This window comes from Phaethon aethereus (genome assembly GCF_964289735.1).
Source record: "Phaethon aethereus genome assembly, chromosome: 2".
NCBI lineage: Eukaryota > Metazoa > Chordata > Aves > Phaethontiformes > Phaethontidae > Phaethon > Phaethon aethereus.
Genome location: NC_138582.1, coordinates 24,327,320 through 24,350,830, shown reverse-complemented (window position 1 = coordinate 24,350,830; position 23,511 = coordinate 24,327,320). Strand labels below are relative to the sequence as shown.

The 23,511-nt window shown below is 41.7% G+C and overlaps 1 protein-coding gene across 2 annotated transcripts; it reads right to left on the bottom strand.

Moving 5' to 3' along the window:
* Window positions 1–5,588: 5,588 nt before the first annotated feature.
* PABPC1 (poly(A) binding protein cytoplasmic 1) lies at window positions 5,589–23,159 on the bottom strand (the record flags this gene model as incomplete). Of its 2 annotated transcripts, none has more annotated exons than XM_082014820.1 (14): window positions 21,712–23,159; window positions 16,703–16,896; window positions 16,490–16,605; window positions 12,673–12,817; window positions 11,326–11,433; window positions 9,557–9,694; window positions 9,366–9,461; window positions 8,427–8,699; window positions 8,151–8,244; window positions 7,849–7,959; window positions 6,842–6,996; window positions 6,299–6,383; window positions 5,984–6,114; window positions 5,589–5,681 (listed from the first exon to the last, which is right to left on the bottom strand). In XM_082014820.1, the coding sequence occupies exons 1-14, from the start codon at window positions 21,902–21,904 to the stop codon at window positions 5,589–5,591; spliced, it is 1,932 nt and encodes a 643-aa protein (XP_081870946.1). In that variant the 5' UTR covers window positions 21,905–23,159. The 2 variants fall into 2 exon arrangements, with proteins under 2 accessions (XP_081870946.1, XP_081870947.1); XM_082014821.1 differs by having other exon boundaries at window positions 11,326–11,420; window positions 12,678–12,817.
* Between the last annotated feature and the right edge of the window lie 352 nt (window positions 23,160–23,511).

The window sequence follows — 23,511 nt, the reverse complement described above, 5'->3', positions numbered from 1 at the left end:
ACATTAAATCCCAATACAAGTGAGAAATCTAAGAAAAATTTCAAATTACTTTTTGAAACTATTCTTTCCTTTGTTCTTGCTGCCCGAGTCCTTCAAAGGGAGCTCCAACTACACCTGCACCTTGTGGTCTTAGTGTAGCTGAAAACATTTGTTTCAAATTTATATTCACTTCAAATGCCACGTCAATTTGGACCACAACTCCTGGACCTATTGAGAATAAATACAAATCCTGGTTCGTTTTGAACAGGTGTTTTTTTTCTTCAGTTATACCAAGCAGAAATATGTCTGTTAGATGCAGAATTCAGAAAACCTTTTTGCCAAGAATCCTAATCCAAAATGGTAAGTGGCTGCCTTCCAGCATCCAGTTGTCCATAGCGATCATTAACAAGGTTCCCAAGAAGGAAATGCATTTAGGTGCCAGCACTGAAGATGTAATTTATTCAAGGGTAGACACCTACTTAGTGTGAACTGGGAACCATAATGATATTGCCTGACTCAGGAACATCCTGATTTGGATTGTCCCCTCCTCCCCAAGGACCCAGTGAAATCCAAATTTCCTAGATGTCTGCAGAGCAGCGAAGAGAACACATGCAGTCCAAGATCAGCTCTGCACCAAACCTCTGATTTAGTTGCCCATAAAGCCATATATCTGCTTGGGAAAGTGGGTGGTGAACACAGCACCATTCATTCATTCAAATGACCATTCATTTCAAGAGCAGGCTTTTTGGCTGCTGCTAAACTCTGAAGCATTTGCTCTGGTTCAAATGGAAAACAGGGAAGGACTGGAGGATCCAGCACAATCAGCTTAGCCATGGGTGGCTGCAGGGCAGCAGAGGATCAGCATAAGCCTCTGACACATGTTAGAGGGAACATGTGGCAGAAGGAAGTGATTGCAGTTAGGCTGCCTACTAACCCAAGGGAACAACACTCTACCTCCTTTGAATAAATCGATTTTTCTCTGTGGTGCATTGTTTTACAGTAGTAGTCTAAAGATACATTGATGGAGGCACTGTTCACTATCTGTAAAACTTGAAAAAAAAAGAAAAAAGATGACATTGATGAAAATAGGAGTCTGTAGTATACAGCAGGGAATTGCCACGTAATCAAGAGTGGGAAGAAATAAACCCAACCAACCCAGGGTTTTGTTTTCTTAAGCCATCATGATCACCTCAGCAGAATTGCCTCACTCTTTCCTTCTGTCACAAGTTACCTCTTATTTCAGGCAGGTACAGATGCTGGTGCTTGACACACCCACAGAAGTCTTATACAAAGCTGGAAGATCCCCTTTTTCCCTGCTTTTTTCAGTTTCCCCATATGCAAGAGGTTAAATAACTTGCACATTCTTACAAATCATAAAGATTAGTTTGGTTAACTCCAGCAGACTCACCAAAGACACATTACCTCTTATCTGGGGAAACAAGCAGAAGTGAGGCAGGCTCTTACTTTCCTGCTAGGGCTCAGAAACTCCTGCAAATAGTTAGGTCTTTCTATCATCCTTTAGATCTTCCATTAAACCTTTAATATAATCCAATTCTTCAACATTTCTGTTATGGTGCCAAATAATTTTAGGTCTTTGAAACTGTCTCCAAAGCTTTAATGTTTTTATAGTTGACATTGCACAAAATTAAGGTTGTACATTCAACCTCTTATCATGTACATATCTTGTCTGGACTACCTGCTCTGTAGGATTTACCATCGAATTTCAGAAATTCTTAATTATAGCCATACACTTCAGCAAGACTGCAAATCAAAGGCTAACCCAGTCTGCCTCCATCAGGACAGCACTGAACATAAGAATTGTAGAAGCTCAACCTAATGCTTTTATAGTGAAGTGAGTGATTTTTAAATAGGAGTCATTTATGCCAGGCCAATTTCACCTCTCCTTGCTAGGCTTATTTCTCAAATTCACTTAGGAAAAAAAAAGTTAAGATCCTTGTACATGGGTAAAAATAAGGGCACTCTTGAATTGTCTTTAGGGGGATTTCAGAAAGCATGCTTAAGGGCTATAAGACTGCAACAATAGGTCTAGGGAACACTGACACTCCCCACCCCTATCCCCCATACAACATGATTTCAGAGCACTTTCCAGGAAGAATTCACTAACACCTTCCTGTCATTCCATAGAAACTGTATCCTTAAATACAGCAACTGGAGCCCAGCAGACTGCAGTGGCTAAGGGCCATGCCTTCCTCCATGACTAATGGATCTTCGTTCCTTTTCCCCATCCCAGCCTGCCAGGTTTTTCTCTCTTCTCTGTAAAAGGACATGCCACCTTCCCCACTTCCTTTCTGGCCCTGCATTACCCATTTTGATTAAGCTGCTTACAGAGCCAATTATGGGTTAAACTGGGTAGAAAATGCCTCTCATATTCCCTCCTTAAAGGAGAGTGGTAGGGTCAGAAAAGGCAACACAACTGTGTGATAACCCATCTGCAGATGGACAACTTCAGTATATCTGCTAACAGAGTGGAAGTTTGTTTTACAACAAAAGCTTTTGTTTCTCTCCCAATTATGCATTCAGCAGTTAAACCTGCAAAAATCTCAACCTCAGGAAGGTCCTGTAGCAAATTCAACAGCTCATGTGCTAGTCTTGGCTCTTCTTGCTTTTGCTGCCGTGCTCTTTTTAGTGATTAACACACAAGCTGACTTGAAGGTCCTATCAGCCCCAGGTAAGGCCAGGACTGTTTCTATGGCATTGTATACTAGATGAGATTTAGATCAAGCAGCAATTTATTTTAAAAAGCCCCCCTCTCCCCCTTCAATTCTACTTTAAAAATGACAGTCAACTATAAGGATGAACCAGGAAGGTCACCTTTTGCAGGAAAAAGGAGATACCTCGTGCCAGTAAAATTGCTAGAATTATTTCACCGTTCACAAATTTGATGAAAAATCTCCACCAACTTTTGCAAAGCTCACCATATGCAGAACTGTGACACATTACAACTGGAAATTACTGAGATTTGTAGTAAATATTAATAAATAAGGAACAGCATTCAACTTCAGATCACTGTCTCAGTTTTCAAATTTGCTGATTTAAAGCACCCTAACTGTATTCTGTTTCAGTAATAATGCAGTAATTTAGTTCCCAAAGAGCTAGCTGAGACTTTCAAAGCTGCCTCTGACAAGAAGGATTTGTTCAGCACATTAAAAACCCCAAAATGTAGCAAAGCTAATATTAAACCAATTGGTCTTTTACTAACAGAGGTAAAAAAAAAGCTAATGGTAGCCACTCACTTGTTAGGGAGCATGGCATTAGAAATATCTGACTCAGGATTAAGTTCTGTCCACAGGATTTTCACTGTGTAAAAAGCATGATCTTTTCATTACTATGCATTCAATTTTTAATAATTACTACCTGAAGCCTCACCTGTTTTGTTGTAGGAACACCTTGTCTTCATACATTCACAACAGAACTCTGCAACACTCACTACTGCAGACAACCCATGCTCATTCACCCATATCCATGTGACTCTGCCTCCATCTCAGGGCTCATTAGCCATCTAAAGAGACAGCCACAGACCTACCTAGAGATTGCTCCTTCCACCAAAACTTGTGAGAATGAGCACCATGTGCCAGTGGTCAAATGGGATCATGTGTCAGTATGTCACAATTCCAACACAGGCCTTTCTTTTATAATACCATTTCCTACTGACCATCTTAAAGTAGGGTATTTAAAGATCTGTTGCTAATTAGACAATGACAAGAGCTCAGACATGCTACTAAGGATTTAAAACCCAGATATGGATCTAGCTGCTCTTTTAATTTGTTTTCAACACCCAAGTTTGTATTATCAGTATCAGGTGGCTAATTGGAGGCTAATCTCTTCTAGAAACTGCTAAAACATACTACAGAGATGTAGTTAGGGATTCTAACTTGGCATTCTGAATGACAACCTTGTAAGAAGCACACTGTACAAAACAAACCATCACAAGTCAGTCAGTGTTTAAGGAATTTTTATTAAACCAAGAATTTTATAATCCAAATTACGTTTCTTTGCTCAGCTATCAATTCTCACTGTCAACTAAAACAGTGGTGATATTCTGAGCTTTTCCACAGTAAAGAATTACAAAATTAAAGAAAGGAATGCTTTAAATTTTTGTACTGTGCTGAAAATTCTTTTCCCCCGGGTTTATAAAACATTAATTTGTATTTTTTATTTTACTATTTTTTTTTAAATTTTAAATCAATAAGTAATCTAGGACTAGCATTTGTTTTGCTAGCCCCGGCGTTGCTCTGTACATAAGCTTCAAAGTTTCCTTTCCTTTTTTTATTTATTTTATATTTTGCAATGTTTTTCTCAATATTTAATAGTTTTTCCATGTTTAGATTTTTTTTTCTTCGGTGAAGCGAAGTTCTAGATTGTAGTCCCGGATCTTTCTGCAAACAAAAACAATGTTATTAGGTTTTACAATTAAAGCAGAACCTTACGTTTTCAGACACGCTTTCTGCAGCTGTAAACCCAACAGCACTGTGATACTTGGTAAGACAAAACTGAGCCTAGAACTAAACAGTACTCTGCACAGCATGGCCTTAGACAATGGCTATGCACAATAATTTATTACTGTAACTAACTTGACTGCAGGTCACCTCTACTCTTAAGGCCAGCACACCAAGGCTCATCAAATAACTGCACTAACAGTATTTTCAATTAGTAAAACATTATGGAGTGTATGGAGTAATGGTCTCAAAGTTTGGACATCTTAGTTTAGGACAGACAGCAGCTGTTTATATCCAGTGTGAAAATGTCACTAGCAAAAAAATATGGAAAAAGTGTGGGAAAAACGTGACAAATTCCACCTCCAAAAGTAAAGTTGCAGAAATTAAAAGACCAAGAAAAGAACAAAATTAAGTGATCAAATGTTAAAGCAGACATCTTCAAATGATAGCTATAAATTGGAAATTGAGGTCATATGCAGGCAAAACCTAACTGGACTGAAGAGAGAATAGATTCCTCTATTACCCTCAACTCCACATCATTTTCCCCTTTCAAATTTGTAAAGATACCACCTTTTGCCTCTTCCCATCATGCAAAATTAAGATACTAATCACACAGATGGCAATAAAATCACGTTTTAATTGACATTAAAGTTAAATTCACCAAAATGTGAAGTCAAGACAGTATGTAGTCCAGTTTAATTACTGTGTAATTTTAGATTTTGGCAAGTATATACAAGTTATAGTGTAAACAAACTACTTAATTTCTAAGGAAAAATACAGTTGGAGTATCATTTTAAGCTTACTTCAATTCCACAAGTTCCTCTTGAATAACAGTATGAACAGTAGTGTTTAATAGAACTGTATTTTTACATGCATGCCTAAAATTAATTCCAACTCAATATGCTGTTAAAAACAATGCTTTAATTCCAGCGAAATATGCAAGACAAAATGTGAGAAGCATTTGCTAACGCAGAGCTACAGAACTGGACAACAGGCTTAAGCACAAAATTTGTTTACAACTGTGACCATAGCTGCTACTTTCTGTGGCTGCAAACAATACAGAGCCTGGAAGCACTCTGTTCATAAAGCTGTGGACTAATGACTACTGCCCCAGACAACCTATAAAACTACAGTGCACAGAAAACTTACTTATTAAACACTTGGAACCCCAGTAGGATTATTAACTGCCTTTTGAGCAGCCTCTTTAGCTTGGTGGGCTTGTAGTACGGCTACAGCTTCATCAACCTGTTAAGTAAAAAGGAAAAATGAATGAAGGGAAGCTTAGCAATTTCTGTACATTTAAGTTAATGAAACAGTTTAAATTATATATACAAAGAATGCCTGCACTGTTAAAATGAAAAGGATAATGTTACAGTTCCGGTCCATCCTAATGTAAGTCACTGCCACACTCTGAAAGAGGGTATTCTAACTTCTCGTCCTGTGCCACTGTTGCATTGCTGCTACTCCACTGTGCCAGCATAAACACCTGTTAAATCAGTGTAGACTTAATTGCTGATAAAACTAGTGTAAGGCAAAAATCCACCTACCTTCGAACGAAGAGACTCAGGAGACTCGAGCATATGGAGAAGTTCAGAGTTGTCAATCTCCAGCAACATACCAGTGATCTTACCCGCCAGAGTAGGGTGCATGCTTTGAATGAGAGGAAACAGACGTTCACCTAGAGAGAGAAAAGTTAATCAGTGACAAATCTCATCTGAAAAGCACAACCCAGACTTAGATAAAAGGGAAACAAGCGCCATGCTCTACTGCGAAAACCATTTATTCTGCATTTTACAATTCATAGAAGAGTACTTTGACTGTCCTTCTGCTACAAGGTGTAGAGAAAGGTATCATATACATACCTAACATCTGCTTTTGTTCTTGTGGAGGGGCAGAAGCCAACATGGAAGCAGTCAAGGGTTCCTGACCTTGCACATGGACAGCAGGCTGCAAATTAATTTAACACCATTTCAAAATTAAATTCTAGTTCATAATTAGGTGCAGCTTCAAATATCCAATGTTCCACAACTCAGCATAAACAATGCCTACACTGTCAGAAACATGGAAGAAGTTACAACTAAGTCAATTTAATCAAATAGTGCTGGTTAGAGCTGACTGATGCTGGAGATTAGTATCAACCACTCCACTGTGAAGCAAGCACAAGGAGAATTCAGGCTAAGGTATCAAGCAACTGGAAAATATGAAGTAACACATGATCACATTCTGTCCCAGGTGAACTTGAAATACACTTAAAACCCCACTGCCATTAACTCTGCTGCCACAATGCAGAGCCTGAATTCTAGAATAACAAAACCAGCTCTTAATCATAAGCATCACCCCCCCCCCGCACCTTCCTCTGCAAAAAACACCAGCAAAAGCATGGACGAGCTCCTAAAATTACATACCTGCTGCATAGCAACCTGCGGCTGTGTATTGAGATGCTGCTGAGGATTACGAACACCTGCAGCATATTTGTATTGTGGTACTGTGCGTACAGCAGGAGTAGCTGCAGTAGCTGCTGCTGCAGGACGTGGACCCATTGTTTGTGTTGACGTATTAGCTGAAAAGGTAACAATTCTGGATGTGAAGATTTTTTTATTTATCCTACACAGTACAAGTTAAAAACAACAAATCAGCCCAAAAGAATACTAAATTTAGGTATTGTATTATAGATTCATCTCAGTAGTATTGTCAACTGTCACATCACTGGTCATATCTGAAGGTTCAAAACTCAAAGTTTACTCAATGTTACTTTCCAGTCACTTCAATAATGAATTGCTTTTCTTAGATGCTGTTGAAAAAAGATCTGTGAGAAAACATTCACTTTGGTTGGGTATTAATTTGATTTCATTCTAACCTCAACAGTCACCTGATTTCCTGAGCACATTACATCGAGTCATCCTAAAAAAAGACACTTCATAAAGTATACAGCTAAAAACTTACTACTGCCTAATACATTCTGAGAGAATTAAGACTCCATTACAATCAGTTCTGGTTTATTCAGTGATATGCAGATTCTGCATACATGATACTGGCTCACAGTATTCTATGACAAAATAATAAGAGCTAAAATTGTATCATCGCAGTGTTTTTACATGCAACCTGTTATTACAATTGCCCCAACAACATTTAGAAATGGCAGAAGCTGTCATACAGTATTATTCAAATGTACACTAGAAGAAGAAAAGCTTCATGCTAAGGCGATGGGCCCACAGCAGGGGTCTTTGCTGGGACACTATTTAAAGCAACTACTAGAAGGTGATACTAGCTTACTCATTTAATAAGAGCCAGAAAAGGAGGGAAGCGTTACCACATGTGATACTGAACTTACAAATGCTTTTGAGAGATCATTCTGAACCAGCAAAATTAAAAGAGAAGTCTAATACTTAAAGTTTGCATAAATGAAACTCACCAACACGTTGTGTTGACATGACTCGTGGAACTTGTGAAGAAGCCGGTCTCATGGTACTAAATGGTGGTCTGGGTGCTGCTGGGCGGATAGCACCAGGCATGTTTTGGAATGCTATGTTTTAGAGAAAATGTATTAAGTTACATGCTGAAACACTGAATAGTGACAAGAGTTTAGAAGCATTACCATTAACATGACAAAGAGAAGACTGATACGGTAATGCTGTGAAAATGTATTTAAAAGTGCAAAGATAAATGCTACAGAGTTTACCTCAATCACTGGAAAAAGGTAAAGAAGTGACTTACGATGAGGTCTGGCACCCTGAGCAGTCCAGCGAGGACTAGGCCTAGCAAGTTGAGCAAGTTGATTAGCAGGATAGTATGCAGCACGGTTCTGAGTCTGTCAAACAGAAAAACATGGTGTAATTTTATCTTTGAAGGATGCACTGAACAGTCCATCACCTTTCTGCTATGAAATTAGAATGCTGAAATTATGGACACGTGCCAATAGTGATATTCACTGATAAATCTAGACAGGTTATATACACAGTACAAAACATTGTTATTCATCTCTATACATACCTGTGGGATAGCTGCCATGAAGTAACCTGAAGGAGGTGCTGGTTGGTAAGGGTTGATTACAGGATTAGGTACTGCTCTTACACTTGCCATTCTCTGCATATACTGGTTGGTGAGATGAGCTTGGCGCTCTTCTTTACGCTGGGCTAGAGCTACATATAATGGTTTAGTAGCCACAATTCTACCATTCATTTCTGTGACAGCTTTGGTGGCTTCTTCTGGTGATGAAAAGCATACAAATCCAAATCCTTTGCTGCGGCCACCTTCCATCATGACCTGTCAGTGGTTTTAAAAAAAAGAGAATGTTTTATCTATCCCCACTCAACTTGCAAGAGTTTCTTTTTTCAGCTTACTAGAAATGAGACCACAGATTTGTTTTACTGACTTGATTTATAAAAAGGAATAGAATTGCATAATTAATAGCTAATTGTTTACTGAATACAGACAAAACTCTCAGTGAAGGAATGAGCATTTTTATTGCACTGGAAAGATGTTATTTTTCTCACATTAGTATCACTACTCAGTTTCTTTCAAGAAAGGATGATCACATGTGTTTAACCTGAGACATTCAAAAATCAAGAGAGCAGATGCCCATGTATATATCACAGAATTATTAAGGTTAGAAAAGACCTTTAAGATCATCAAGTCCAACCATCAACCCAACACCACCATGCCCACTAAGCCATGTCCTGAAGTGCCACATCCACGTGTTTTTTGAACACTTCCAGTGATGGCGACTCCACCACCTCCTTGGGCAGCCTGTTCCAATGTTTGACCGCTCAAGTATAGTACATATATATATCGTATCATATAGTATGTAATAGCAGTGATAAGTGTCTGGGTCACATCTGTTAGTCAATGAAATAAAACACTCCTCCTTCGTGAAGGATCACTGTTCATTTTCAGCGAAAGGACAAGCACAATCTATAAACTTTACTTTACCTTTGCACTAGTGATTGTACCAAATGGGGAGAATTCTTTTCGAAGACGTTCATCATCAATCCCGTCATCAAGATTTTTCACATAAAGGTTTACACCCTAAAAAAAAACCAAGTTATTTTTGCAACCAAATGGTTCATGTAAATCTAAAAATATCATAGAATAAAGTTAGTCCTCTTGAATTAAAACTGAACCTGGTATCTGGTGATCCTGTCCTGCTTCATTTGCTCAAACTTGCGCTTCAGCTCCGTCTGTCTTTCCACCTTTTTCTGAGCCCGGCCAACATAGATTTGTTTTCCATTGAGCTCTTTCCCATTCATCTCATCTACAGCCTTCATTAATAAACAAGAGGTTAGCAGTGCTTCATATTCCAGTGTTTTTCAGGCATACAAAAAATGTAATTAAAATATAAAAAGTTAAACAAGGATTCCAGAAAAAGAGCCAATCCCTCTAAAATATCACTAGCTGATACAAAATACCCCAAGATTTCTCTACTTAAAGCAAAAAGGAAATTGCTTTCTGAGTGTGCTTCAGTTAAAGAAAAGTCACAAGGGATACAAAGAAATTTTCCTATATGAAGTTGTGGAAAAAAAGATACAAAATGATCAAGTCACACACAATGACTAACTATTTCATAGAATCACAGAATAGTTTGGCTCGGAAAGGATCTTTAAAAGCCATCTAGTCCAACCCCCCTGCAATGAGCAGAGACATTTTCAACTACTTCTCCAGCCTTTTCTTGCTAAACACAGAGAAAAGAAAGCAAATTAAGTTGAAAAGCTCTAATTCACACACCTGACTTCTGTTTTTAAAAGTAACATCTGAAACTGTAGTATCTACCTGACCTTCTTTACTGTGTATTAAGCTAGAGCTCTCATATATGGCGTTTTCATTTTTAATCTTTCATTAAGGACATACATGAAGAGTATGAAAATATAAACTTTCTTCCTTTACGCTCTTTTGAGTTACAATTATTGAGATGTGAAAACTCCGATACAGATTTATGCAATTAATTTAAAACCAGAAGTCACCGGTTTATTGATGTATCTACTGAGATATTAGTATTTTGTTATTTAAAATACCGTACACATGACTGACTACAGAATCAATTCATCAATGAATGTATGCAAGACTGAACAATGTAGAGGTAAGACAGACAGGATTTGTTCTAATCTCTTGCTTGTATACTTGCACTACTGACAAATCACAGAATGCCTTTTGAAAACCAAACTTCATTTGTTGCCCTGATTTGTTCTGTGCCGAGCTTTAGTCCTGATGCTATGTCCCTACTGCCACAGTCAACCGACACATCAAAGCAACCAGCTGACACAGAATTAAGTTATACAGAATACTGGCATGTTATAGACATATACACAAGTTAAAAGTACCCTTCTTCCAAAGTTACTCTTCATAGTAAAGGCAGCATCACAGGGCTCTGACTATTTTCTTATAGCTGTGCCAAACATGCTCCATAAAACTAATAGCTTTCCTGCTGACTTTGCAGTGCTGAAGTTTGAAAACACAATCCTTTCTGCCTTGCACAAATGTTTTGTGCAACCAAATTGGATCCAATGATTCATATGGGTTTTGCAGAGATAGAATAATTTACTATGCTGGTATGTTGCCCAGCACGAGGGAGTCCAAATCTCATAAAGACCTTTAAGCCCAGCTACAACCAACCGGTTATTAAATTATTCAAGACTCCCCATTTCTACAATAGTTCCAGCTGTCTCAGAGTACCTTAACTTAACAGGCTCCTCAAATCAACTGACATTTGCTCATAAGAAAGCATTCTAAATGACAGAAACTCTGCTAAGTCATTTAGGAAGCAGACACCTGTTTTCACAGTGTCCTTGACCACTTAAAAACCCTTAATGAATTCACAAGATTTCAGACCACTCGATGAAACATGTATTATTTGGGTCTCAGCTACAGAATTCCCAAAATGAAATCCAAAGCTTACTTTTTGAGCATCTTCATGTCTTTCAAAGCTAACGAAACCAAAGCCTTTGGATTTTCCACTCTCGTCAGTCATAACTTTCACACTTAGGGCAGGACCTAAAAAGAGAATGAAATACTTATGCTTCGTATACAGAGTGTATTCACTTCATGTTTTAAACATCCTGTTTAGAAGTTTTAATATTTAGTTTATTTCACTTGTATTACAAAGGACTTCGGAACCAATAATAGTATCTAGCAAGCATCACCCATTAATATAAAATTGCTGATTTGCCCTGACACTGAACTTCAGCCATTAGGGCTAAAGTCTGCCATGCTGAATTTCTTTCCTACTGTACTTGCAACCAAAATGGGAGAGGAATTTCACTTCAAAGTGAATGAAATTGTTTTTCTCATTAAAAATTGCAACATGTAAAAAGCATTAGTGCTTCCACCTTTTGAAACAGGTACTGAAAGCCAGAGAGGAAGCCTTTCTGTTAGGTACGTGCTTATCCATTTAACCTGGTGTTGAAGAATTGCAGTTCACAGACTCAGTTGAGATAGATATTAGCAGCTGAATTTGCTACCATTTCAACCACAGATACTTCAATAGTGGAAAGGCATTTCCTGTTCATATACAAGGCTTTGTCTTGCTTTATATGATATCCACTGGAGAACAGCAAAAGCATGGAGTAAATAAAGAAAAGCTGAGGCTGAGAATAAAGTAGATGTGCCCTATAAACCAGCGTAAGAATCTGTAACTGAATTAAGGAGTTTGCCATTTCCTGTCAATGGTGACATATCATATACATTACTAGATCATGATGATATGCCTGACACAATTTTGCCCCATGGATAACTGAGAATCAAGACAGAACCAAACAGTGTGCAAATGGAAAAGTTCTTTACAATTTCCTATTAGGTCAGCCATCACAATACAACTGAATAACAAAAGCAGAGATACCCTGAGTAAAGACTAGTCTGCAGGTCAATGAAAGCAGTAGCAAACTCATTTGTCATGTATCCTGTAGTGAATTCATAACATCAGTCTGTTTCTAAAACAGAAAATACTTATTTGCAACTTAAAAAACTGCAAAACCCATTTGAAATGCTATTTAGACACATTATCTTCAGATGAAACAATTATGATGGCAGAATTATATATGCTATTCTGGCCATTTAAAATTCTGCAGTTTGAATCTGAAACTGGACTTAAGTACCAACTTTTCAGTACCTTTTGGTTTTGGGTTTGTTTTTTTTTTTTTAAAATCTGCATCAGACAGCTAGTTGATTCCTGGTATTATAAGGCACTGTACAGATAAGATACAAGAAGTATGCTGAAGTTCACTTGTGTTTATATAAACTTAAAGACATTACCGAACTTGCCAAAGAGTTCCTTAAGTCTCTCATCATCCATGTCTTCTCCAAAATTCTTGATGTAAACGTTGGTGAATTCCTTTGCTCTGGCTCCAAGCTCTGCCTCACGTTCCTTGCGGGATTTAAACCTTCCAACAAATCTAGTTGCAGGAGAACAGAATGGTGTAGATTAAAGCAAGTCTGTCAAGGTTTAAAAATTTACTTGTAATCCTCTGGCATTTTATTCTTTATCAGTCTCATTGTTCATTACAGGCATGAAATTCTTTGGATAAAATATTTATGATAAACCTCAAAAAAAAAAAAGACAATTTCACTACCCTTTTCTACACTGGTGTGCTTATAGTTACTAGTATAAAAACGCTTTCAAGCCATTGGCGAGATTGTTCACTCATAAAACAGGCTTTGACAACAGGAGCTGGACAACGGGAAAGAGTACTAGATAAAGTGGCTAAACAGAAATTCTAGATATCAGCATAATCCCTCTGCTGTACCAAAAACTTGGCAGCCTTAAAGCAGTTACCGTTCTCTGATTCAGCTTTTAAGCAAGGGATGTTTATTTAGCTATCCTCCCCCATTCCATTACACACCTTTCCAGCCTTTATCAAAGCAAGACTTTTGTTTGGTTTGTTTTGGGGTTTTTGTTGGGATTTTTTTGTGTGTGTGTTTTTCTTCTTTAAATAGGCATGGTGAAATAAATAGTTCAACCTGCTTTTAGTCAAATGCCATTGCAAATTGGCTGGGAACACCAAAGGTCAGTTCATACTGTCAGAGAAAGAACAGGATCTGAACATAACACTCTGCAATCCAAGGAACTGCTCTAGTACAGACATTACATGGCTAACACCAGCTTCTGATTGTAGCAGACTTTTGCTGTCAAATTTTATTGTATTGTCCAAATTTATAGTTCCAAATCTGACAAATCCAAAAAAGTACTCAACATTTTCTTAAATTTTGACTTCACCTGACTTACAGTAACCAGGGATGGTAAGAATGATAGTGCAATGTATTCAGCAGATTTTGACAGTGAGTGCTTTAATTCACTTTTAAAAGCCTAGCCTGAGTAGAAATTCAAAGCAAAATTAACTCTGATGTATTTTATCAAACAAAATTTACGTAAATCATGTGCTTTTATGACTACATGTTGAACTTTTTTTACTAATTTAAAAAGCTTGTATAAAGATGGAAGCTGAGTAAAAGCATCCATAGTATGCCAAGCACAGAACAAGCAGGAAAACTAAAGTTTCAAAAATACACGTTCTCTCTCTATGTGGCTTGATCCATCCATCTCTACATGTAAAAATAATCCATGATGGTAAGCTGATGCTGATTTCTCTTATCCTTTTTCCAAAGCCTCTCAAGTATTTACAGAGTTATTCTTTTGCAACTACACCAAATACCATAATGATCCCTTAGGCATAGCTGTGAGGCACATTCACCCCCTCCCGCGCCTAGATATGACTAACCAAGCAGCCCAGAAACCTTTTTTTCCCTATAGTATAGAACAGTGATGATGTTTAAAACATTATGTTTTTATAAGTTTTATTTTCTACTCCTATTTCCTAGATATGCCTTCTAACAGACATTCATATAAAAACATTAGTGTAATCCAACTGCTATTCAGGACCAAGTTAACTCTAGAGCTTTAAGTTTCATCAAAAAAAGGGATAACATATCTCAACTCTTATAAAGGAAGTACTATTCAGAATACCCAGCGGATTGTACTTCATCCCAGATCAGTAAGATCAGAACACCAGAAAAGTTCCCAAATCCTCATTACAGCATTGGCCTGTAAGACACCTAATACAGTATTTTTTTCCCTAGAATCACAGAATAGTTTGGGTTGGAAGGGACCTTTAAAGGTCATCTACTCCAAACCCCCTGCAATAAGCAGGGACATCTTCAATGAGATCAGGTTGCTCAGAGCCTCGGCCAACCTGACCTTCAATGTTTCCAGGGATGGGGCATCGACCACCTCTCTGGGCAACCTGTGCCAGTGTTTCACCACCCTAACTGTCAAAAATTTCTTCTATCTAGTCTAAATATGCCCTCTTTTAGTTTAAAACCATTACCTTTTGTCCTGTGGCTACAGGCACTGCTAAAGAGTCTGTCCCATCTTTCTTAAAAGTCCCCTTCAAGTACTGGAAGGCTGCAAGAAGGTCTCCCCAGAGCCTTCCCTTCTCCAGGCTGAACAACGCCAACTCTCCCAGCCTGTCCTCAGAAGAGAGATTTCACCCCTCTGATCATTTTTATGATCCTCCTCTGGACCGTCTCCAACAGGTCTGTGTCCTTCCCGTGCTGACGGCTCCAGAACTGGACGCAGGACTCCAGGTGGGGTCTCACCAGAGTGGAGTAGAGGGGCAGAATCCCATCCCTTGACCTGCTGGCCACGCTGCTTTGGATGCAGCCCAGGATATGGTTGGCCTTCTGGGCTGCAAGCGCACATTGCTGGCTCATGTCCAGCTTTTCATCCACCAGTACCCCCAACTCCTTCTCGGCAGGTCTGCTCTCAATCCCTTCATCCCCCATCTTGTATTCCTACCGGGGGTTGCCCCAGCCCAGGTACAGGACCCTGCACTTGGCCTTGTTGAACCTTACGAGGTTCACATGGGCTCATTCCTCAAGCTTATCCAGGTCCCTCTGGATGGCATCCTGTCCCTCAGGTGTGTCAGCTGCACCACTCAGTTTGGTGTCATATGCAAACCTGTTCAGGGTACATTCAATCCCAACATGTCACTGATGAAGATATTACACAGTACGGGCGCTAGTATGGACCCCTGAGGGACACCGCTCATCACTGATCTCCATCTGGACATTGAGCCATTGACCAAGACCTTGTGGATACAACTATAAATTTCAATTTCTCATACACCCAACAGTCCACCCATCAAATCCATCCCTGTCCAATTTAGAGAGAAACCAGGTCTAGTTGAAGATGTCCTTGCTCATGGCAGGGGGTCTGGACTAGATAATCTTAAAAGGTCCCTTCCAACCCAAAGATTCTATGATTCTATGTTGTGGGGGACTGTATCAAAGGCCTTACAGAAGTCCAGACAGACATCACCAGTAGCTCTTCCCCTGTCCATGGATGTGGTCACTCCATCATAAAAGGCCACTAGGTTGTTCACACAGGACTTGCCCCTGGTGAAGCCATGCTGGCTGTCTCAAATCATCTCCCTGTCCTCCATGTGCCTTAGCAGAGCTTCTAGGAGGATCTGTTCCATGATCTTCCCAGGCACAGAGGCGAGCCTGAAAGGTCGGTAGTTCCCAGGGTCCTCTTTGCTACCTTTTTTAAAAATTAGTGCAATGTTTCTCTTTTTCCAGGCTCCAGGGACTTCACCTGACTGCCAGGGCTTTTCAAATACAATGGACAGTGACTTGGCAACTATAGCAGCCAGTTCCCTCAGGACTCTGGGATGCATCTCATCAGGTCGCATAGACATGTGTATGTTCAGGTTCCTGAGGTGGTCTTGAACCTGATCTTCCTTTACAGTGAGAGGGACTTTGCTCCTCCAGTCCCCATCCTGCAGTTCATCCACTTGAGAGGTGTGGGAAGAGAGATTGCCAGTAAAGACTGAGGCAAAGAATCTGAGTACCTCAGCCTAGTGTCTGTTATTAGCATTTTCTGAACTTATTCTGCCTTTAGAATAGGTAGATAATAAAATTCATAGTATTCCTAGCACTAAAATTCCAAAACCTCTTTAAAATTAGAAACGTTTAGAACAACCTGCCTTTTCTAGGTAAGCTTTAAGTATTTGTTTGCTGTAAAATGAATTTCAGTCTGTTGATCCCCAACTACGTATTTATGTACTTACACTTTGCGGTCATTAAGCAGCATACCATTCATTTTTTCAATAGCTCTTTCTGCAGCTTCTTGTGTCTCAAAATGTACAAATCCATAACCCTTGGATCCATTTTCATCACATACCACCTATTAAAGAAAAACCTTGTTGTAATACCCGTGGAATGTTTCCAGCGTAAACTGAGTTAGTTTGGTGCATTAAATACACCAATAATTTTCCACTAACCTTACAAGATAGGATGTTTCCAAAAGCAGAAAATGTGTCATACAAAGCTTTGTTATCAATTGATTTGTCCAAATTTTTGATGAAGATGTTTCCTACACCACTTTTGCGTAGAGATGGATCGCGTTGAGACCACATTATGCGCACTGGTTTGCCTTTAATGACATCAAAGTTCATTGTATCCAAAGCTCGTTCAGCTGGAAAAGCATGATGGAATTAGTAGGAAATGCTAAAGTTACCTTAATAAGCACAGAAATAGCATTTGAAGCATAATTCTTCACAGAATTTTTACTTAAGTCCAGCATCACCAACAAGACACAAACCCAAATCTCCAATGTAAATACACCCCACCCTGTTTCATGCAAGTAAAAACTGGCAAAAGCTCCTCAGCAAAAGCTGGCCTTACAAGATAGGAAGGAGCATATGTCAGCTCAACAAGCTGTAGAAATCCAGCAGATGAAAGGATTGGAACCCACTGTTGAAAAGATGGTACCATGACAGGAGAAAATGTATCAAGTGATAGCAATTATGACTTATTCCACAGGAGGAAAAGTTTTAACATCTGTGAAAATCAGTTGGCCACTCCCACATCACAAAGATGTATATTGTATCAATAAAAATGCCTTTAGGGGTACAGCTTGTGCCTATATGAGGACTTCTGCAAACATTAACATATGAACTCCTACGTCAGCAATGCCCCTAAATTGACAAAATTTCTTTGCTAGGGGGAGGTTCAAGCCTGGTTCAGGCAGCTGTTCCACATAACTCCTTACTTACAAAAAAAGATCTGTGATGGACTTCTGGGCAAGGGACAGTTCAAAGATTTAAAACTAGAACTTACTTATTTTGAAAATCTGAAATTATATATATATATATATATAAAAAGCTCATGATGAAATACATACAAGCTCAACAAAGGAATAAGCATTAAAACAGCAAAATGAACTAACATAACCCAGGTTGTGTTACTCCAGTGGAGCTGTTTTTCAAGTAGAACTCTGTAACTAACTTTTCAATGCCTGAATTTAAGATCTCAATGTATTTAGATAGGGAAGTATCAAGACTTCTTCAGTTTTCTATGTCCCTTCAAGGCAACAAGACAGATTTGTGATGTTTTAAGTCAACAAGCTATTTAAGCACGAAAGAGCAACAGTTCTCAAGTATGGCAGACATATTTTATAGTCTCCTATATTAGCTCCTTTTCATCATTGTTCCTGTACATCTGGAAGAACACTAAAAAAAGTCCCAATAAATACCTGAAGTCACACCATCAGGACTAACGCACTTCACTGCAATTAGTATATAGCAGAGTAATATGATGCTAACAAGACTGCAATTGGTTTAATACTGATTTAAAAACAGTAACGGTGTCAGTTAATTGCTTTTCTTAGGAGAAGGACCAATGGCCAATCACATTGTGAAAACCCTTATTTTATGTTTTCGTTTTTTAAGTGCTGCTTTTATCTTTAGCTATGTTGCTGGATATAGTGGCCAAAGAAAATCTGCCATCAGCCTCTGGTTCAGCTGGTACACCATGTTTTACATCCTTTCTTGCCACGCTTTCATAGTACAAGCAAATTTGAAGATTATATTCTCTGAAAGACATCTGTAGAAGTTAAAGGCAGACATCTAACATTTTCATGTAAAAAAATAATCTGTTGATACTATTACCATATTCACAGGATAGCAGCAAGTCAACAACTGATTTAAGCAGAAGCCACAAAAAATATAAGCATTGCCAGTCTTTTAAGTAAGTTAAGGAAGCTTTCACAAATTTTAATATAAATCAAGCAGGAGAGAAAAGACAACCTAAATATTGATACTGAGAAACAAAAAGCATTGGAAGGCTTTACAGTACAAAAGAAAAAAAAAGATAGCCAAAAGAAGGGAACTGTGTGTATCAGACAGGCCACAGTAGAAACTTCTATAACACTTCGGTATTGCCCTGGAAGTCATTAGAATTATTACTGCCAGCACCAGCAAAAGTGCCAGCAACGAACAGTTCATTATTTCCAGAAGTAGTAACAGTGCTTCCTTTACTAGAGAAGAGGCTTTTTCTAATTCATGCTAATTGCTTCTAGAATAATCCCGACACTCCTCAAAAATGTGTTCCTGGACAGATTTCCCAAACAACTGACTCCAAGTAGGTCCATACTAGCATTCACAAACATTACCACTCTCAACTAATGGTGAGCACATATCTTAGACCAATGCAATTTTCCATAAAGACAAAGACAGCACGGAAACTTCCAAGAGCTCTCTTCAGCTCTTCTATGGAGCAGAAGTACAAGAAAGGTAAAGATTTCAAGCTTAATCAATCCATGGTGTCATTCCACGATAGATTTTTATTACTAGACTACATCTGCAACCAGGTACAAACTACTCTCATGAAAATTCACAACTAGTAAAACTGGCTTACTTTCATTACATTTCAGCCATAAAAGGCAGCACACTGGTTTGCAAGAGGCAATTCCATTCAGCAGTTAACTTGTTACCAAGTGGACACACCTACCCCTGGTGTACTTTTGCTGATTCTGCTGGAGCTTTTACTGAATGAGTCACCAGTTCCCGTTTTAGTCATGAGCAACTGGACAGTCCACTTCAGTAACAATTTCAAAATCACACAGAATATACACTTAATGCTAAACGTACATAGCAACAGCTATAAAATAATAAACCTCTGGAATCATAACTGTCCAAAAAATCTGAAGGAAGAAGTGCAGTTTCAGATTATTCAAGAATAGTTCTAGTTTAGTGATTAAGCAAGACTGCCTGAGTTTTACTCCAGACTATGACTCAAATTCAGAAAAGTCACAGCTATGAAATGTGTGCATACCTCACAATTGTGTCATCAGGCTAATTAGTTTTTGGAAGAGCTTTGAGATCTCTAGTTTACAGACAGCTGGGAATGTCAAAAACACCTTCAAAGACATTTTCAAAAACCGAGCTAGTTGTTAACTAGCTGGTTAATAAGTATAGCCCAAGACATAACTAAGAATTAGGCTAAACCAAGAAAAGGCAGGTAGTTTGGAATCAAAATTAAACCAGTATTACTGTAGGAATAACCATTCACCCTCAGACCTCCTACCTCAAGGTTTCCGTAAAGGGATAGAAAGATCTAGGGAAAAAAAAAAAAATCAAACATTTTCTACTTATTTGCCAAGAAAATAAAATTCTAAAAAATGTTGCAAAAGTATAATCACACAATATAATTTAAGTATATTTTGAACAAGTGCTTCCAAATACATGCCAGATGCAAGTTGGATGCAGATGAGAAATACTTCTGGGTGAACTGGACTAGGTGTAGAATAAAAAGTGTGCTTCCCAAAGTCTGAAAAAGACTTATAAAAATGCTGTTACTCCAAATGCTAGAAGAGGCACATTCTCAAACTCTGACTGCAAATACTGCTCAGGTGAAAAAGATGTTATTTGTTCCCACGTTTGATGAATTACAAACTAAGTCACAAAATGTAGACGTTGAACAGGTTGCTCAACTAATGACAATGATAAAGTCGGCCCTTGCAGAATTCTGTCATTACTAAGGAGGAGAAGCATTTGAATCATCTTCAACTTCTGCCTTGACATTATTGTATCACAGAACTCTGCTAACCCCTTATTTTTCTTTTTGAGGGTAAACTGTACCATAGGTTTTTATTGAATGAAAGCAAACTATGCTAAAACAAGCATTCAAATCGTCTCATCCTAAACAATGGCTGAAAAAGCTCTCTGAAGTGAGAGAGCTGATAACAGGTGAAATATCTGCCATTAAAAAGATGAGACAGTAACTTTTACTACTTACACACAGATATCATCGGTACACCAAAGTCTGATATGATAATGGCTATATACTGAAGCCAATTTTGAAAGCCAGTTAATCTAATTGCTTGAAAAGTTTGTAATTCAAATCTCTCACTTTCATATGCTTGAAAATAAAAACATTACAATAGAAGGCTGTTTACTTAACTGTGCTTGAAATCAAGTATGTTCTAGCTAGCCTAATTATTTTTTTCTTTTAATTGGATTCCACAAAACTTAAGAAGCGCTCACATTTGGTTCTTTTATGGAAATACCCTCCAAAGGAACAAGCTAGTTTGCCAAATGTAGTAAAAACATGGACCAGAACTACTTGGAAAGTTTCTTTACTGATTTAACTTTAGAGAACTAGCAACACGTCGAGTAAAGCAAGTTTAATGAAAACTCCACTTGGGAAACACCCAATGTCAGAGAGTTTACTGCAAAGAGAAACTGAGCAGCATACAGCTTTCTACATAAAAAGCAAGCAAAGGAGGCCCGCCAAGTAATTTCATCCCCTCCCTACACGTGACAGACCTGCCATGGTGTTTTAATGTATTATGCTTTGGCCTGGGCTTTGAGCGGACATCTATGAAACCACCAAGCAATCCCGGTACGTCCTACTTCCTTCTTTTGCTCTCTTAATCACGCATACACACCCAGCTCCTACGTAGTTATTAAAGGGCGCTAATGACTGTGATGCTTTCTTCAAGCTAGCCCTCATCTCGGATTCCTGATGCCGCCGCGCACGAACGTGCCAGCCTGTGGAAAGGCCGCCTGCACTCCCACCCCTCCCCGCGGCAGTAGGGGCAGTTCCGCCAAGGACCCGGGCTTTCGGCGCGGGGGGGGGGCCCGGGCCTTTCCCCGCCCGTGGCGGCTTTCAGTTCCCGGCGGCGGGGCGCGGAAGCGCCTCCCTGCTCCCCCCCCTCCCCGCCGCCGCCACGAGGCGCGGGCGGCCCCGGGCCGCGTGTCAGCCAACTTCCCCCCGCGCGGCGGCAAGTTCGCTCGCGTCCCGGCAACGCCGGTACGGGCAGCGCCCGCGCGGCGGAAATGGATGCGGGGAGGCGGCGGCGGCCGGGGGGGGGGGGGGTGGAAGGAGAAACGGCCGCGCCGAGCCCTGGTGGGGGCGGGGGAGAAACATGGCTGCTCCCCTCACACCGCCTCACCCGCCGCCCCCTCCCCTCCTCCCCTGCCCCGCGGCCCGGCCGCCGGCCACTCACCGTCGGCGGGCTGCTGGAAGTTGACATAGGCGTAGCCCAGTGACCGGCGGGTGATCATGTCCCTGCAGACGCGGATGGAGAGGATGGGCCCGGCGGGGCTGAACTTCTCGTAAAGCATGGCCTCCGTCACGTCGGGGTGCAGGTCCCCCACGTAGAGGGAGGCCATGGGGTAGCTGGGGGCGCTGGGGTTCATCCTGCCGCCGTCTCCCGGCGCGGGAGGGCAAAGGGGAGGCGCTGGCGAAGCGAGGAGGCCGCGGCGGCCCGGCGGTCCGTGAGGGCAGGGGCCGGCGGTGGCGGCGTGTGGGAGGGGGCACTCCGGAGGCGGATTCGAAACTTAACGGCTGCGGGCGGCGGATGCGCGGCGGCGGGTGGAAGGGGCGCGGGGGTGAGGGTTCTGGCTCACTCCGTGCCGGGCCTGGCGAAGGTGGCGGCGGCGGCGGCTGCTGGCCTCGGCGGGGGTCGGGCTCGCTCTGTGTCTCCTCTCGGCTGCGCCGGGTCCGGGGGCTTCGCTTCACCGGGTTATTTTATATCAAACCGGCCGTTTGCAGAAGGTTGACGGGAGATGGAGGAGGGAAGGATTTTTTTTTTTTAAAAGGTTTTTTAGGATTTTTGGATTTTTTTTGGCTTTTTTAGTATTTTTAGTAATAAATGGTGCGGCGGGGCCGGGCCGGCGTGTCCGGGTGTCCGGAGCACACGCACTGCGCACACAGCTCCGACGGCGGCCGGGGGACAAGGGGGAGGCCGCCGCCCCGGCCGCGCACTATATATACCCGCCCCGCCCCCACCCGCCCCCACCGCACCGCACGCCACGCACCGACAGCGCGCACCGCGCAGGCGCCGCCGCGGGGGAGGGCGGAGAGACGCGCAGCGCCGGCGCCCGGCCTGGGGGACGGCAGCTCTGGCGCATGCGCCGCGGCCGCCGGTGGAAACGGGCTGGAGGGAGGGCGCCTGCGCCTCCTGACGTCACGGGGGGGCTGTGGGGGCTCAGCACCAGAGCGCATGCGCCTGTGTGGGAGCACATGTGCGCGGCAGGGTGGGGGCAGTGGGGAGCCGGCCGGGTCAAAGGGCGCGTGCGCGCTGAGCGGATCAACGGCGGGCGGGGGAGGGCGGGAGGGGTTAGCGGCCGCGCGCGTGCGCCGTCCCCCGCCCCGCCTCGCGCGCGCCTGGCCCCCCTCTCCCCGTGCGGGAGGGGAGGGCGGGGGCAGGTGGCGCCGCTGGGGTCGCGCGCGGGCAAGGAAGGTCGCGTGCCGGCCGGAAAAGGACGGGCCCCGCAGGCACCGCGGCGCATGCGCGGGAGGGCTGCTTCCGCCGTGAGTGGCGCCGTGACGGGGTGGCGCTTCCGCCCCGGGGCGGTGGCACGTCGGGACCTTGCGGTGCGGGGGCGGTGGCTTAGCACGGTTGGGCCTGCCTGGACTGCGGAGCTCGGCCCGGCCCCGTTCTGTGTGAGGGTTTGAGGCTGCCGCGCGGTAAACGGGCGTCTTCCCTTCCCCTGTGGCGGCTTGTCGGTGCCCCTCGGTGCTTCCCGGCGCCTTGCGTCTGCTGGGGGGCGAGGCTTTGTCCTGGGACCCGCAGTCGTGCTGTGAAAAGTTAGCGAGAGCTTTGGCCTGCCGCTGCACAGCCTCGGCCCTCGCCTCACGGGCTTAGTGTACTCTCACCAGTAATCTCTTTGCGACCGTCGCTGCTGGCTCATGAGGAGCCTAGCGATGCCTTTAGTTAACCCCCTGAGCCGTGCACGCCAGAACTTCACCTTTCCGGTATTGCGGATTTTGCTCAAGAAACAGAAAAAGCCTGGAGGAAAAT